This window comes from Convolutriloba macropyga, chromosome 3 (genome assembly GCF_964194025.1).
Source record: "Convolutriloba macropyga chromosome 3, txConMacr16.3, whole genome shotgun sequence".
NCBI classification, from domain to species: Eukaryota; Metazoa; Xenacoelomorpha; order Acoela; family Convolutidae; genus Convolutriloba; species Convolutriloba macropyga.
The window spans coordinates 47166534-47185540 of NC_134470.1; the positions used below are offsets into that span (position 1 = coordinate 47166534).

The 19007-nt window shown below is 35.7% G+C and overlaps 1 protein-coding gene across 1 annotated transcript; it reads right to left on the bottom strand.

The window, feature by feature from the left end:
* Positions 1-7530: 7530 nt before the first annotated feature.
* LOC142337097 (uncharacterized) lies at positions 7531-17542 on the bottom strand. Its single transcript, XM_075386174.1, has 5 exons — positions 17536-17542; positions 14366-14404; positions 14176-14304; positions 8458-8631; positions 7531-8078 (listed from the first exon to the last, which is right to left on the bottom strand). The coding sequence occupies exons 1-5, from the start codon at positions 17540-17542 to the stop codon at positions 7897-7899; spliced, it is 531 nt and encodes a 176-aa protein (XP_075242289.1). The 3' UTR covers positions 7531-7896.
* Positions 17543-19007: the final 1465 nt, after the last annotated feature.

A 19007-nucleotide genomic window follows, 5' to 3' on the forward strand; every position in this document is an offset into this window, starting at 1 on the left:
CCACCCAAACTACGACACTTGGTTTTGGCAAAAGCGCAGGAGACACATCCTGGGAAGAATGCAACTGAGGCATCAGTCAGAATGATAGCTTGGTGGCCTGGCAAAACCCAGGACGTTCAACATTTTGTTAGTAAATGTAAGAATTCTCAAATGAACAGGCCTAGCCTGGAAAAAACCGTCTCTACGTGGCCAGAAGCCTACGTTTGGGAACACCACAAGGACTGGGGTTATGTTGAGGACCAAAGCAATATCTCAGTAATTGTTCACACGGGTTTTGACTGGATAGAAGCTTTCACCTCGGGAAACAGAACATCAGAAAAAGTTATCTCAGTCAAATCTTTGAAAGATTCGGAATACCAAAGACTTTAGTATCAGATAATGGTCCTGAATTTGTAAGTGGTGTCCTTAAACAGTGCTGTGAATCACTGGGATTTAAGAAAATGGAATCACCCGTCTATCATCCAAGAGCTAATGGACTAGCTGAAAGAGCAGTTCATACATTGAAGCGTGCACTCCAAGCATGAAGTCCCAATCTTAATGTGTCATTTGGAGCTTTCCTGCAAAATGCATTGATGACACATCGCAACCCTTCAAAGACGAGGAGCAAAACTCCAGTTGAACTTCTGTCGGGACGCAGAGTGAGACTACCAGCAAAAGCAGATTTTTACTTGTGCGAACCCATTCTATTGAAGGCCAAGGAAAATACAAAGACAGTTCCAGCTACCTTCATCATTAGGAAAGGCTTGAACACATCTTTCATGCAGCCCGAAAACTCAACACGGACTATTCTAGTGAGCGACAATCAAGTTGCGGACAAAAAGAGGACAACGTGAAAACCAAACCAGCAGTGGAGTATACCATATCTCAATCAGAACCACAATTCAAGAACACAGATGTGGGACCTTTACATCAGGATGAAGCTTCTGCAGTCACATCAGCTGCAGAGCACCAACAACCCGAACCACCAGAGCCTCCACGAACATCAACAGGAAACAGAAAACAACACGACAGTTTTGAAGAACCCATACCCATAAACTTGCTTAAAAAAGGAAGGAGGATGTGAAGGTTTCAAAGAAACATCAAGGAACTTAGAAGTTTTCTTTATTAAAGTTTAAAAGAACAAAAGAAGAACTTACCTGACGAACTTTGTTGCTATGTCGATAAGTAATGGCCACAAAACTAAACTTAATTCTAAATTTGTTTTGGCGCTATCATTATCTTATTGACCTATCAGTCATATGTCAGAAGTAAAATCTCCCAACATCTGATTCTAACATCCACCGACCTCCAACTAATGAATTCGATTGTTTTCAGGCCATATATGATTCTCATGTGTTGATGAAAATAGAAAATCACCTCCGGGATTCGGAACTACGATCACATGTCAATCAAGTAAAAATATTTTAACTTAATCTAAATTTTCTCTGTATATTTCCGCAAAGATAACTACTATAAATACGAGCCAATTTTTGTTTATTTTCAGTTCCAAATTTAATTTAAAATTCAACTTATTGAATTCTTTTGACCTGTGTTATCGACCACGTCAATGGTGTCCAGACCAACTACATGCAGACAAATTTTGGATCTACAGAATGCAGAATCAGCTACTGCGTGGATTATGTCTTTTTTTGCAAAATGTCCCGCAGAGAAGAAAGAGGACAAGGTCAACACCGATGGTACTGTACAGGACGTACAGCTAACCAATGTCTTTCTTAGTATGTGCGTGCAAGATGCAGTTATTAAACTTAGTAGCCTAATTAGTTCTAAGAATTTGATCGACACTCCGTATAAAGACATCAAGATGACGATTCAAAATTATGTTTCGCCTTAAGGAAGATTTGTAACGGCAGAAAGGGCTAAAATGCTGTCCATAATACGACACGAGTAACCAACAAACGACCACACGATGGGGTCAAACTCTGAGGAGCGCCATTCACATCATTAATTTATGTCTCCGAAACAGTTTCATTGAATCGCGAGACTAGAGAGTATATAGCTATATAGAGACTAGAGAGTCATAAGGCTCTAATAGAACTAAATGCTCAATGCTCTCCGGGCTTTACATGTTTATCCCGTTTTTAAGTACTAAAAGTCAAATGGTCAGACAAAAAAACGCCCAGACGAAAACTTGGTAGCACGCAAGATCGCATTAAATAGACTAGCAGGACTCATATAATTGCTAGAAACTTCGTTTGAGAGTAGCTACTAACTTACACCTTTATATGAGAAAAGCCGGAAAAATCGTGCCGTTGAAACTTAATTTCTTTCTTAGTATGTGCGGGCAAGATGCAGTTATTAAACTTAGTAGCCTCATTAGTTCTAAGAATTTGATGGACACTCCGTATAAAGACATCAAGATGACGATTCAAAATTATGTTTCGCCTTAAGGAAGATTTGTAACGGCAGAAAGGGCTAAAATGCTGTCCATAATACGACACGAGTAACCAACAAACGACCACACGATGGGGTCAAACTCTGAGGAGTGCCATTCACATCATGAATTTATGTCTCCGAAACAGTTTCATTGGATCGCGAGACTAGAGAGTATATAGCTATATAGAGACTAGAGAGTCATAAGGCTCTAATAGAACTAAATGCTCAATGCTCTCCGGGCTTTACATGTTTATCCCGTTTTTAAGTAGTAAAAGTCAAACGGTCAGACAAAAAAACGCCCAGACGAAAACTTGGTAGCACGCAAGATCGCATTAAATAGACTAGCAGGACTCATATAATTGCTAGAAACTTCGTTTGAGAGTAGCTACTAACTTACACCTTTATATGAGAAAAGCCGGAAAAATCGTGCCGTTGAAACTTAATTGTTCCGACCCACTTTTGTGGGGAGGAGCTATATACTCAACTGCTTTTTTTGTTCAACCAATTTTCGCCGATCGATATAATCAATGTACAGGATTCTGAGTGGTATTATTGGAAAGCTTATCAAACGTAGAATTACAAAGTAAAAAAATTTTTTGAAATTAGTTTTTTGCAATTATTTTCGGAGGTTTAAAGATGAGGATCGTAAGCCTAACTTCCGTTGGTTTGTTCAGATTTTTCATAAATTTTGCTTAAATTTCGATGAATTATGCTTAAAATGTTGCTGAAATATGATATTGCCAACAATAGTCTCTCTAATTGGTTTTAAGTTTAAGGATAGAAGAGAGTTGGTGAACTGTTTGAATCAATTGTTTTGGCAATATGTTCAGCTAAATTTTGAAAAATTCAGCATTCTCTTTTTCTTCATAAAAAATAGCATCAAATATGCCTATTTGGCTCACTTTGTCCAGTTTGAACGGTAATGCACACATAAAAACTACATGCACAGTCTTTCTTTACTCAGATATTGGCCAATTGTACCTCCGGTTCCTAAGGAAGTTTTCTTGAAAAAATTCTTGTGGTCTTGCGCTAATTTGAACCTATATTAGTAAAAAGCATTTTTTTGATAAAGTGAGATTTTCGTCTGTCAACTTCAAATACTCGAAGTTTTAGTACAACTGAGTTGTTGACAGCAGCTCATCGTCAGCAAGGACAATTTGGTCTCATCATTGAGTTTCACAGCGAACAAAATTTTTTGGTTCTGTACTTTTGAAATACATTCTTGCACTACTTTCCTCCACATTTTGACAGTCTTTTTTGAATTAAATTTTCAAAAAACTTCAAATACTCGAAGTTTTAGTACAACTGAGTTGTTGACAGCAGCTCATCGTCAGCAAGGACAATTTGGTCTCATCATTGAGTTTCACAGCGAACAAAATTTTTTGGTTCTGTACTTTTGAAATACATTCTTGCACTACTTTCCTCCACATTTTGACAGTCTTTTTTGAATTAGAGGTTCAATTAATAAAAGCTTCCGGTTTGTTCCAATAAGGTCCAATAAAATAAAATTTACTTTTATAAGTAAAACCTAAGGCTTTGATGGCTCCGACAAATTCTTTCGGATCTATTCTTGTTCGGCCCCCCGTGTTTATTATGACCCCCAGTTATAATTTATATCTTGTTATATAGCGCGTTACTATGTAAGAAAACTGCACGTGCGCCTAGGGGTCATAAAAAATTTGTGCTCACTAAGCTGGGGGGCCGAAACAGAATAGAACCGAAAGAATTTGTTGGAGCCATCAAAGCCTTAGGTTTTACTTATAAAAGTCAATTTTTTTATTGGACCTTATTGGAACAAAACGGAAGCTCTTAGTATTTGAACATTTAATTCAAAAAAGACTCAAAATGTGGAGGAAAGTAGTGCAAGAATGTATTTCAAAAGTACAGAACCAAAAAATTTTGTTCGCTGTGAAACTCAATGATGAGACCAAATTGTCCTTGCTGACGATGAGCTGCTGTCAACAACTCAGTTGTACTAAAACTTCGAGTATTTGAAGTTTTTGAAAATTTAATTCAAAAAAAGACTGTCAAAATGTGGAGGAAAGTAGTGCAAGAATGTATTTCAAAAGTACAGAACCAAAAAATTTTGTTCGGTGTGAAACTCAATGATGAGACAAAATTGTCCTTGCTGACGATGAGCTGCTGTCAACAACGCAGTTGTACATTCTGTAAATTTTTCATGAATTCTTGAGAATTACCAGATTTTCATGTTCTTTGTGTAGTCTCATGACAAAGTCCAATTAATCAAATTTCTGATTTGGTATCTAGGAAGCTATTACGGAAACTACCTAACGCTTTCAGTTGATACCTAATGTTTTTGGTAAAATAGCTCCATAAGTATCCAAAATTCAGCATTTTTTACAAAACTTTTGAAAAAATTTGCTATATCGTTACTATTTCTGAGATTTTTACTTTCAAAAGAGAAGCAGCAAGCGCAAGACAAGCTTTGGCCTAATTGTTGAAATTTGTAAAAAAAATTGTTCGAACTAGAATGGGGCGCCGTTTATTTTTTTGAAAAACTTATGCCTTTCTAAATTTCATGTTAGTTATAGACCAGAAGGATTTCGAAACAAACCTCAGTTATCGACCAGTCAAAATTACGTGCCAGGGGAAGCCAATGAAATTTTTTATAAAAATTTCAGCAAAAACCCTATTTTGGCTTCAAAACCGCTTGCATTGTTCGTAAAATATTGAATTTTGATTGTATTCATTGTTAATGTGTAGTGTTTTTGACTTGGTCTCACTAGTTACAAATTTAACTGGCTTCCAACTTAGTCAAAATTTAAACAGTTTATAATTTTTCAGTTGTAAGTTTTACGATTGTAATTTCTTTCGGATTTAAAAACCTTGCTTTATAATGTTTTTTTTTTCAATTTTCCACAGTCTCATTAAAGAGACAATGCATTTATGTTCAAGTCAAACGTTTTGATTGCTATTTTATTATTAAATAATGATTTTTTTGGCGTTGATAGAAGTTTTCATTTTTTTGCATTTTCCGATTTTCGAAGTTCTCTTTTGCTGTCTTGTCCGATCATCATATTAATAGCACATTAAGGAAAGGTCACCAATTACATTAATGGCGCCGATATTAGGCGCAGTTGATTATTTTGAATATATTTAGTGAAGAGATTTTGATCTTACAGGCTTCGACACCGTTTCCTCGCAAAATTTAAATCACTTTGGCTTTTGTCTGTGTTTGTTCTTTTTGTAGTCGTCATTACAGTGCAGAGGTATACCCAAATCGTCACGGGCAGATATGCCCGATGTGTGTATCTCGTGTTCGTTTTTACTATGTTAATACATTGAAAGTGGTACAATATTGCGGAAAATAGCTACTTTAGCAGAAACCGGCAAAATGGAAGGGAATATCGTATCCCGTGTTCGCAAAAGTGTCCTAATTTTAGCCGCGAAATACAAGTACAAACTCAATAACTTATTTTTCGCGCGAGTTGTATCACGCATCCGCTCAATTTACGTATCGATTTTTGGCACGCATTGTAGCTCGATACCGCTTATAATCCGCAATTAAGCCTAAATTAATTACTACTAATTTAATTAAGCCTTACTTATTACTACTAGTAGTACTTTATTACTACTTTATTACTACTTATAGTACTTTGTTACTACTTATTACTACTTATTAGTACTATTTATTACTACTTATTAAAATTGGCCAGTCCCACATTGATATACAAAGCCTTTGCTGTGCGAGGAATTTTTTGGAAAAAATCAGTTTTTGTGGTTGCATGTAATTAAAGTACTTTAAAGCTTTGAAAGCTTCAATTAAATCTTTATAAAAGTGCTTATTGCATGCTCAAAATGAGCGCGATTAGAGACCTAAATTAAGCGGAAACGTACTACAAGATTTGTTACCTACTTTTCGCACCGAACCTTTTTTATTTCGCAAAATGGGCGGAACCCCTTTTGCGAAAAGTAAGATACAAAGGATGTCATCTAATTTCGTCCATTGTATGTAACTAATTTTCGAGCCAACTTTACTAAGGCGGAAATTTTGGGGTATACCTCTGCATCGTAATGGTATGAGCTTCTCGATGATGACAGGTATAAATGGTTTTCTATGAAGGTTTAAATGAAGCTATTGAATGTTTTCAGGTGATAGCTAATTGCGTTCCTGTCTTTGAATTTAATTGGTTTTAAGAAGTTTACTTATTTTCTAACTTACCGCCTTTTGTTTTCTGTCTACTTTTCAATTATTGTGATTAAAGGAAGATCCCATATCGTTTCTGGTGATTCGCATTTCATTCGGTTTAGTTTACTTTTTATCTGATGCTATTTTGACTTTTTCATTGTTTTCTCAAAAAAGGAGAGACATTAAGTTTGCGTCTTGTTTGTTTTTGATTTTGTTTGTGTTCTCTTACACTCCCTGATGTCAGCTATTATCGGCCCTCTTAGTTACTGTTCCATTTGTATAAAGGTTAGAGCTAAAGCGATTATTTGAATGGATAAAATAATTATTTTCGAACAATGTGATTTTTTGAGCTTTCCATCTCTTCATTTGGTGGACAATTAAGTCAAAAACGTGGTTGAACGGGATCGGAACTGGATGTGAAACGGCACATTACCGAGCATCTTTGTTGGAAACTACTTATCAAGGAGTACTTCGACACTTAGTGCGACATGCAGCCACAACAATAAAACACCGCTGAGTCGACTTGTCCGAAGGTGGCTCTCCGGTTGAGGAAAACCCGGAAAAACGGCTGAGGATGCGTTCGTCCGCCCCGACAGCCCACTCGCACGCATTCTTCCTGATCAACCGTTTTATTTATCTTTTGAACGACTACGCAACTTGCATTACCACCTCTGTCAAAAATTATTGCTTATGCCCATTCAGGTTGTATTCCCCAGGAGCATGTACATCACTGAAGCTAAAGAAACCAGAAACGAAAAAAAACTGAAAACTTAACTCTTGTCCGTTTTCATATCAAAAGTACTTCATTGCTTAACTAGGCCAATTCTATGTAGGATGCCGTGAACATGACGAATTAAACGTTTTCGCTCTTGGCCTTTTGTCTAAATCACCTTTACAGGAAGTAGTTACAGCTAGTGGTTTCATTTCCTACAAAACCTTTCTTTTAGTCATCTACTTTATCATTCATATAGTTGTACCTAGCTATACCATAGGCTACGCAAAAAGAATTTTGTAAAAAGTATCAATGAATAAATCGAGATCAGCATTAAACAAAAGCATCAGCAACATCATTATTTCAGTTCCTCAAAAATCAGTGCTATGAAAAAATAATTGCACATCAGTAACAGCAAAACCAGAAAAAGTAACCTAACTACAAACATCTGATTCAGCATCATCACCTATACATGTCATTTGCGACCATAGTATCAGCCAACGCTACAGATAGTTTAAAATCAGATTCGTTGCTGTTAAATGATATTGAGTTCAAATCAATTCCGAACCAACACTGTTCTTTGCCTCTCATTTTCTACTCAACTGCGCAATAATGTTCAAATTCAGACAGTTTATTGAAAAAAAATTACTCGATCTCCACTTTACTTGGACAACTGATCAGGTCTTTTAGGTTTGGACTTTTTCCCTCCAGATGAGCTGCATGGTTTATCTCTTTCATCAGTCGCAGCAGAAGATGAGGTTTGACTCTTTCTGGGCACTTTCAGATCTGACAGACTCATATTCATGTCTTCCTGTAGTCCAGCCAATTCGTCCTCCTCAATATCTACACATATCATTGCATTATTAAACTTCAAACATTCACGTTAATGCTATAAAAATCCCAGCTCTATAGAGTGCCTAATTCTACCGTTCCAGATTTTCCTCTATAAAATGCCAGATTTTTAGACTTAAGAAGCTCGCATTTCAGGCACTGATGAACTTTTTACATCGATAATGATTTCAATAATGCTTCAACAATTAAACATAAGCCGACTAATGTCGGAAAAATTGCTCTCGAATGACAGGCTGCGCAATTTAATTCAAGGGCTGTTCAAATTCTAGATAAATTTTAATTCGAGAGCAATTAAAAATCCTCGATAGCCATATTGTACAGTGTCGCGGGGGAGGGAGGCGAGGTCTCGAAATCATCTAAAATAGCCCACCTTCATAATCAAATTCATCGGCGCCTTCCGCCCCATCCTCTTCATCACCCTCTTCGTCATCGTCATCCGAACCCTCCTCCCCTTCCTCATCAAGTCCAGAGGCATTGAAGTCCTCATCCTCATCAGTGTCATCCTCACCCCCGCCTACTTTGTTCAAATTCTGCATAAGCTCACCTGCAATTACAAAAAAAATCTGGCAAGACTGACACTGACAAATTTGCAATTAATTGCAAAAGGGTTGAAAATTTGACGAAAATGGATACATTTTCTCTTCATTCGCAATTTTTACAAAATTTACAATCTAACTTCAGCTCATTCACCTGAGATCATCCTCAGCGCCTATTTTTTAACGGTCCACATTTCCAGTATGGCTAATGTGACAAAACTTCATAATTTACGATTACAACACAAGTGTGTATTGTTATTATCCCCATTTCCATTAATTTATATGCCAATGAAAATAATGATCAATTTTTACAAACAGCCACCAGATTGCCGGACAATAGACTGTTGAGAAACGATACAGAATGGGAGATTCAAATTTCAAATTATCAAAAAAATTCCAAGACTGATATCTTTCAAGTAAATAGCCTTATAATTAGACCCCTTGGATGACTTCTAATCAACTTTATTGAGTTTACATTCCAATTTCTAGTTGATATGTGAGTGCAGAATTGTGCAGATTGTGAGGTTAGCTATGATTCCTCAAAAAACAAATCCAGCGATTGACCTAAAAACCTATACAAAAAAAGTCTCAGACACATGCAGCTTCAGGCAGAAGTCACGCATAAAGTCGCACTTTACCTTCTTGGCGCGTGATCAAATAGTCGTATAAAGAAAACGGCTCAGAGGACGAATTTTAAAACATACCCCGCAGATTGCCGGAAAATAGCCGCCGTTGATTCCCATAACTCTATTGGGATTGAAAGAAAAGAAAATATCAACAAAATTGATTTTTGTATAAAAACACTTTTAAGTGCGATTTATTTTGATGTCATTTCGCAATTGAGCATACTTCTGTCTCTCAGTGAGAGGCTAAAGGGTCTAGTATCAAAACCAAGAAGCATTATAGATAGTAACTAAAACTTATGAGAACAAAGTTCAAGAACCGGGCATCTAAAAATGGGCTTTATGGGTTCATCCCGTTTCTATTTCTGAGTTTGATTTTTTTTATACTGACTCTCTTCATTTTGAATTGCTTTGCTGAGCAGCTGCTGTTTAAAAGGACATTGAGCAGAATGACAGAAGAGCGAAACTAGCCTAGAGAAGTCAAAAAGATTTCACGCAAAATGTCGAAAAAGCGGCAAAATGGGTAAAGCGAAAAAAAGTTCGACGAAGTAAAAAAAACATAGCAGGACAAGTCCTGGCGTACAATTCAAAGAAATTTCATTGACTTAACAGAAAACTAGACCTAGAACGGACTATGAATGGATTGGGAAAACATCTTAGAAAAAATCCAATCCAAAAAATCGAAAAAACAGTAAAAATCAAAGTGAAATTTCCGCATGTGAACAAAAAACCACTAGCGAGAAAGCGAATTTTTGATCAAACACCGTTTTCTCAATCTACTTTAAATTTAGAGCGAAAAAATTTCACGCCGCAAAACCACTCGCTTTTTCGCTCCACTTCCTGTTTCGGCGTGACCAAAATCACTACTCCAATTTGACTTCAAAAATCATGAAAATGAGTGAACAGATCTTAAAAAAAACATAACCGGAAGAATTCCGGAAACGACTCGAAGGAGAAAATTGCCCATACTTTCGACTACACACCTAGTATAACTATTGTGAAGCCTGAACTTCCACAAATGCCATAAAAATTTAAGGAAGAGTAGAAACGGCATTCAAAAACAAATTGAATAAAAAAAACTAGAAAAACTTTATGAGGTGTTTTTAATAGTCCAAGGAAACATAAAGCCGAGTAAAATTCCTTTCCAATTAGGGCAATGGAAGCTCGCAAAACAATAGGGGCAAGTCATAATAGGCTAAGAAACTTGTCTAAGACTAAGAAAAAAGAAAAACAGCAAAAAAAAATATGGTTTAAAATTTCCCAATTTTTGTCAATTTTCCGAAGAAAAGAATGATTTACACCAATAAAACTGCAGTCAATTGGTAGCTGAATATTCCTTAAGTTACAAGCTTCTATTCAAATCCCACTTAAAGCATTAATACAAAAAACAGGCAAAAAATCATTAAATTTCGTCTAAAAATTAGCAAAACTGATCAAAACCCTACAAATTAGCATTAAACTCAAAATTAACTGCTTGAAACCCTCATTTCCTATCAAAACAAAACCAAAACTAATAAAGTATCATAATCAAACCTCATAACCATCAAAAGTTGCAAAAAAACTGCTTTTAAAAGCCGCACGTGAACAAAAAAATTTCGCTCGCTTAGAGAAAATTTTTTTACACATCAAATTCTCGCCCTCTCAAAACCAGCGGTATGAACAAAAACCACTCTCTTTTCGCTCCGCTCTAAACTTTTGTTCCGCCCCAAAATCACTCCAAATTTTTTCACGCGTTTCATTTCCCGCACTCCAATAAAATTGATTAAAAAAAAGGACTTCTCCAATACTCCTCTTCGAGTCGTAAAAAAAGACAGCGCCCCAATACAATTTAAATTCTTTGAACTGTAAAAAATAGGAGCGCTATAATAGCCGGCTGAGAAGATGAGGGCGGCTATTAAACAAAGTAGGCAAGTCCTGAATTACAAACCAAAGAATTAAAACTAAAGACTGACTATCAGACTCATTAGATGAACAGCTTTTGATAGCAAACAGAGCATACGCCACTACAAACAAAAACCAAACAAAAAAAGACCCTATCTCTTAGAGAAGTTTTTAATTTAAAAAAAATTATCCGGATAGTTTTTATTCAGATATTAAGCAAAAGCTTACAACATCGAACCTATGAGAAAAACACTACCTGTGTAGAAAACAAATAAAACAAAAAAAGGACAACCGATAAAACAAAATGCGATAATCAGATTTCCCTAAAGTCTCTGAAAATAAGTTGCATCAAAGTCATCAAAAACAGCACTAAAATTTCAAATATTTAGAAAATAAAAACTATTACTTATTGGAAGGAATACAAACTTAAAGGAATGACTAAAATTTAAACAGGATCAAAGGAATGAAGTTAGAAAAACTTAAAGGAATGAAGTTAGAAAAATTTAAACAGGAATCATTCATTCTTGTCCCATTATAAAGCCAATGATACCTATAATTACTCAGACCAAAATTAGGAGACTAAAAACAGAAAGATTTACAAGCACGGTTAAAACAGATCAAACAGCTATTCTTTAAAACCAAGATGATCTCAAAGTAAGTACAACCATTAGCTATTACCTGAAATAATGACAAGTTTGACTTTCGAGTGAATCACGAAGTCTATGGCATTTCACTACTGAGATCAGGTAAAAAACGACAAGAACCAGCAAGCGTAGCTCAAAAAAATCACCGATAAACTTTTGAGAAGAAATATTGTTAAAGTCTTTAGCACGTTATATTGAAAACAAAAGAGCGACTAGATTTTTATCATGTCTCAAAATCACATATTATTTTTTCAATAAGTTGCGTCAGAATTGTTGAAAAAATTCTAAACCAATTTAGCCTATTAAAAAGAGGTTAACGTAATAGAAGAGACCAAATGAGATCAGTTATCATTGAGACAAAGGAAGAACAAAGGAGACATAACAAAGGAGACATAACAAGAAAAACTATAAAAAACCGGCGAAGCTGAAAAAAATCAAACATAGTTGTCTATCGTCCGAAGAAATGCTCTCAAACGAAAAATGGGAACGAACTCTAATCTATTGCAGCCTGCATTAGTCGGGAGGGGAGGATGAGACTAAAAACGCTAAAGGGGCTTCATGAGGCGACATTCGAGGTAATTATATACCGATAAAATTAAAAGCAAAAGAAATTTCACCAATTTTGGCGCACTTTTCATTTGACTGTTAGAAGTGAACTGTCGCCAATTTAGCTGCTTTGAATTGAGAATGAGAGAGAAATTTAGATCACACAAAACGAAAACATGCGGGGGCGCAAAAACCACCCGAAAAGATAAATCGGTCAAGCAAAAATTTTGCATAAAAAGGACCAACACGTTTACAATAATTGCTTCAAACTTCACTCGAGAGCAATTAATAATTTTGAAAGTGAGTAGGTAGACAAAATAGATTAGAAACCATTAGCTGTCGTTTCATGAATTCTGGGAAACACGTGCCACCTATTAAATGCATTTGTGAAAAAAACAACCAACTAATGCAGGGCGAATCGCTCTCAAACGACTGCAGAGCGGTGGGCATCGGCAGTAGCCAGCTGGGGCTTAGGAATGCATCAGGTGGGAGTGGGCCCAGTCCGGGGGTTGTCAAGAGATGGGGCGTTAAGTGATGCTGATAGTGTTGTGGTAGAGCTACTCGAGAGGGGGGTCCAAATTGCCAGGTTGGACGGGGGTTTGGGGTGAGAGAGGGGTCAAACTTTTAAGACTAAATACCGCCCTCCACAACCAGAAATTGTCTCATAACAGTTGCTGTGAATTGCATACTCAGAGACTAATAATAAGTCTCCAAAAGGGCTGTTCGGCCAATTAAAGCCCTCCGAGCGCTACCTGCTTATCCCAATTTTGAGAAGACAAGTCAAATGGGTCAGGCAAAAAATAAGACACCCAAAAAATTGCATAAAAGACCACCAGGACTGAAATAATTGCAACAAACTTGGTTCTTCGTTTGAGGGCAATTAAAAACAGTCAAAACAGATGTCAAACTACCGCACTAAAAAAAATCCCTCAAAACCCCAAAAAATTGTTTTCTCACTCCGCTAAAGCACTTTCAAAAAAAATTTACACCTTGAAGCTATGGGTTTCGTTGCTCCTTTTACTACTACAACAAGTCTATTTACATTACTATCACTAGTCTTATTTGACTTTAATAAATAACAGCTATAAGCCCAAAAATTGAGAAAAATTTCAAAAAAAACACCCCAAGAGAATTCAAATTTTTCGAATTGGAAAAACCATGATGATACCAATAATACCCCTGCAATTGTTTGGTCGCTATTAAAAAAAACTTACAAGAATGACACAAATTTTGGCATATAACTGATTACTTTAAAAAAAACGTAATCACTGATTTTCCCATCTTGCAATGAAATCCTATACTTAAAGGGAAAGAGGACATCATTTTTCCAGCAATCTCAGAGGACAACTACCACTCTTTGAGACAGAACAGCTCAAATTGTGAAGTGAGCAATTGAAATCAGGCAAAACTCGAAAAAACAAGAAAAAATCAATACGGTGGAGCAAACATTTTGCATAAAAATCACTAACGACTATAATAATCGCTTCAGACATAATTCGGGATCAATTATCCACAAAAACAAAAAAGTCTTAATTTCACCACAACATTTTTTATAAAGAAAGACAATATAATTTAAAAACCCAAATATGAAACCTGAGAAAACAGATATCCCTAATGAACGAAGTAAAAAACATTTTGCCGGTCTTCAAAGGGGCTCAGAAAAGGTCGCATGTTTCTCCTAATCCGATGAGTGAAAATTGAGAACCAAAAAAAAACAAAAAAACCGGCCTAGTATATACCATTTGTTCTCAGGAAAAAATCGATGAAGCCAGAGTTGAATTCCGAGGAACTAATCTCCAGGTAATACACTTCAAGTGAAAAATTAAGACGCAGTAGTTGGCAATAAAATAAGACGCACCAACGGTAGCTGTGGGTCCAGATGACTCACGCTCGGGATCTCTACTGCTATTTTTCGGCTTCTTACTTCGAGATACGAATTCAGTTTCATCATCGCCGTTCACTTGGTCATGCGATCGCTTTTTGATACCTATAATGCAAATGTTCCGATTAACCATGGAAATCACCGAATAACTATTAGTAAATCTTACTTATGATTTCGTTTTCTTCAACATTTTCTTCAGCATGACCTAAAATAAACGATCAAAGACATAATTCTATCCGACCAGTGCCTTAAAAAACATTTATTAACTAACCACTCATGAGACATCTTTTAACTGCCACACAATAGCTTGAGGCTTCATCAGTCAACGGGTCGTTTATGTAATAGCCACAGCGAATATTTCAGTACTTCAATCTACAGAAAAGAACCAACAAATCTAACAAAAATTATCAGGTAAAGCAACGTTTCAACCAAGACTGTCATTTTCAGGAAACTAAGACCTTACTAAAAAAATTAAAAAGAAATTGAACCAATTTTTGGAGCCACGCAGTAAACTAATTTGTAAAATGATACAGCCCAAACGAACGAGAAACTGTTTTGATAGCAAAGTTCTGAGTCACTTTAACGATGTCACAATCCTTTATGAAAAAAGCCTATTTATATTAATATCACTAGTCTTATTTGACTTTATTAAAGAACAGCTATAAGCCCAAAAACCGCGAATAAAATGTTCGAATAAAAGAAAGCACCCCAATACAATTCAAATTCTTCAAATTGGAAAAACCATGATGATAGCAAAAATACCTTTGCACTTGCTTAGTGGCTATTAAAAAAACTTACAAGAATGGCACAAGTTTTGGCATAAAACTGATTACTTTAAAAAAAACGTAATCAATAATTTTCGCATCTTGCAATGAAATCCTATACTTGAAGGGAAAGAGGACACTTTTTTCCAGCAATCTCAGGGGAGAAAAACTCTTCCATAAATAACTTGAATCAATAATTTTGTAGGAACAGCTTTGTAAATTAACACAATTTTGGATCCCTTTTGTAAACTACCACTTTTTGAGACCCAACAGCTCAAATTGTGAAGTGAGCTAATTATATCAGGCAAAACTCAAAGAGTAAAAAAAATCAATACGGTGGAGAAAAAATTTCGCATAAAATTCAGTTAAGATTATAATAATTGCTTCAGACATAATTCCGGATCAATTATCAACAAGAACAAAAAAGTCTTAATTTCACCACAACATTTTTTTTAAAGAAAACCAATATATTTTAAAAACCCAAATGCGAAACCTGAGAAAACAGATATCCCTAATGATCGAAGTAAAAAAACCGGCTCCCCTGTCTTCAAAAAGCTCAGAAAAGGTCGCATAATTTTCCTAATCCTATGAGGAAAAATTGACAACCAAAAAAAACACAAAAAGCCCTGCCTAGTTTATACAATTTCTTATCTATGTTGTCAGGAAAACAACCTATGAAGCCGGAGTTGAATTTCAAGGAACGAATCCCCAGGTAATACACTTCAAGAGAAAAAAATTTAGACGCAGTAGTTGGCAATGAAATAAGACGCACCAACGGTAGCTGTCCGTCCAGATGACTCACGCTCGGGATCTCTACTTCTATTTTTTCGCTTCTAACTTCGAGATACGAATTCAGTTTCATCGTCGCTGTTCACTTGGTCATGCGATCGCATTTTGATACCTATAAAGCAAATGTTCCCATTAACTATGAAAATCACAAATTAAAAAATCTTAATTTCGTTTTCGTCGACATTTTCTTTAGCGTGCCCTAAAAAAACAAAGACATATTTCTATCTAAACGATGCCTTAAAACACACATATTTATTAACAAACCATTCATGAAAGATCTTTTAACTGCCAAAGAATTGCTTTAGGCCTCATCAGTCAACGGGTCGTTTATGTAAGAGCCACAGACGAACTTCTGCGTCCGTTTCAGTACTTCCATCTAAAGAAAATAAACCAATAAACCTACCAAAAAGTTATCAGGTACAGCAATGTTTCAACCAAGACAGTCATTTTCAGGGAACTCCAATTTTTGGAGCCACGAAGTAAATTGATTTGTAAACTGACACAGCTCAAACGAACGAGAAATTGTTTTGATAGCAAAGTTCTGGATCATTTTAACTAATTGGCTTCTCGATCTCAACATCTTTATGAAAAAAGCCTATTTAAATTACTATCACTAGCCTTATTTGACTTCATTAAATAATAGCTATAAGCCCAAAAAATGTAAATCAAATTTTCAAAAAAAAAGAAAGCGCCCCAATACAATTCAAATTCTTCGATTTGCAAAAACCATGATGATACCAATAATACCCTTGCACTTTCTTAGTGGCTACTAAAAAACTTACAAGAATGACACAAATTTTGGCATAGAACTGATTACATTAAAAAACGTAATCACTGATTTTCCCCATCTTGCAATGAAATCCTATACTTAAAGGGAAAGCGGACACTATTTTTCCAGCAATCTCAGAGGAGTAAACCTCTTCCTTAAATAATTAAAATCAAAAATTTCGTAGGAAATCAACACAATTTTACGATCCCTTTAGTAAACTACCACTCTTTGAGACCCAACAGCTCAAATTGTGAAGTGAGCGATTTAGATCAGGCAAAAACCCGAAAAGTCAAGAAAAAAATCAATACGATGGGGCAAAAATTTTGCATAAAATTCACATACGACTATAATAATCGCTTCAGACATAATTCGGGATCAATTATCAACCATAACAAAAAAGTCCTAATTTTACCACAACCCTTTTTAAGGAAAAACCAATATATTTCAAAAACCCAAATATGAAACCTGAGAAAACAGATATCCCTAATGAACGAAGTAAAAAAACGGCTTGCCTGTCTTCAAAAAAGCTCAAAAAGGTCGCATAATTTTCCTAATCCGATGAGTAAAAATTGACAACCAAAAAACACAAAAAAACCGGCCTAGTATATACAATTTCTTATCTATGTTGTCAGGAAAACAGTCTATGAAGCCGGAGTTGAATTCCAAGGAACGAATCCCCAGGTAATACACTTCAAGTGAAAAATTAAGACGCAGTAGTTGGCAATAAAATAAGATGCACCAACGGTAGCTGTCGGACCAGATGCCTCACGCTCGGGATCTCTGCTGCGATTTTTTGGCTTCTTCAGTTTCATCGTCGCCGTTCACTTGGTCATGCGATCGTTCTTTGATACCTATAAAGCAAATTTTTCCATTAACCAAGAAAATCAACAAATAAATATTAGTAAATCTTACTTATGATTTCGTATTCTTCGACGTTTTCTTCAGCGTGCCCCAAGAAAACGACCAGACATAATTCTAACTGACCAATGCCTTAAAACACATTTATTAACTAACCATTCATGAGACATCTTTCAACTGCCACAAAATTGCTTGAGGTTTCATCAGTCAACGGGTCGTTTATGTAATAGCCACTGCGAACATTTCAGTACTCCCATCTACAGAAAAGAACCAACAAATCTACCAAAAATTATCAGGTAAAGCAACGTTTCAACCAAGACAGTCATTTTCAGGAAACTAAAAAGACCTTACCAAAAAATTAAAAGGATATTGAACCAATTTTTGGAGCCACGTAGCAAACTGATTTGTAAAATGACACAGCCCAAACGAACGAAAAACTGTTTTGATAGCAAAGTTCTGAGTCACTTTAACTAGTTGGCTTCTCGATGTCAACATCCTTTATTAAAAAAAGCCTATTTACATTAATATCACTAGTCTTATTTGAATAAACTAAAGAACAGCTGTAAGCCCAAAAACCTTGAAAAAAACTTTCAAAAAAGCGCCCCAATACAATTCAAATTCTTCGAATTGGAAAAACCATGATGATACCAATAATACCCTTGCACTTGCTTCGTGGCTATTAAAAAACTTACAAGAATGGCACAAACTTTGGCACATAACTGATTACTTTAAAAAAACGTAATCACTGATTTTCCCATCTTGCAATGAAATCCTGTACTTAAAGAGAAAGAGGACGTTATTTTTCCAGCAATCTCAGAGGACAACTACCACTCTTTGAGACACAACAGCTCAAATTGTGAAGTGAGCAATTTATATCAGGCAAAACACAAAAAGTCAAGAAGAAAAAATCAATACGGTGGAGCAAAAATTTTGCATAAAAATCACATACGACTATAATAATCGCTTCAGACATAATTCGGGATCAATTATCAACAAGAACAAAAAAGTCTTAATTTCACCACAACATTTTTTTTAAAGAAAACCAATATATTTTAAAAACCCAAATAAGAAACCTGAGAAAACAGATATCCCTAATGAACGAAGCAACAAACATTTTGCCTGTCTTCAAAGGGACTCAGAAAAGGTCGCATGTTTCTCCTAATCCGATGAGTAAAAATGGACAATAAAAAAAAACAAAAAAAAATCCGGCCTAGTATATACCATTTGTTGTCAGGAAAAAAAATGGATGAAGCCATCGTTGAATTCCAAGGAACGAATCTCCGGGTAATACACTTCAAGTGAAAAAGTAAGACGTAGGAGTTGGCAATAAAATAAGACGCACCAACGGTAGCTGTCGGTCAAGATGCCTCACGCTCGGGATCTCTACTGCTATTTTTTGGCTTCTTACTTCGAGATACGAATTCAGTTTCATCGTCGCCGTTCACTTGGTCATGCGATCGATTTTTGATACCTATAATGCAAATTTTTCCATTAACAAAGAAAATCACCAAATAATCATTAGTAAATCTTACTTATGATTTCATAATCTTCGACATTCTCTTCAGCGTGCCCCAAGAAAACGACCAAAGACATAATTCTATCTGACCAACGCCTTAAAACACATTTAT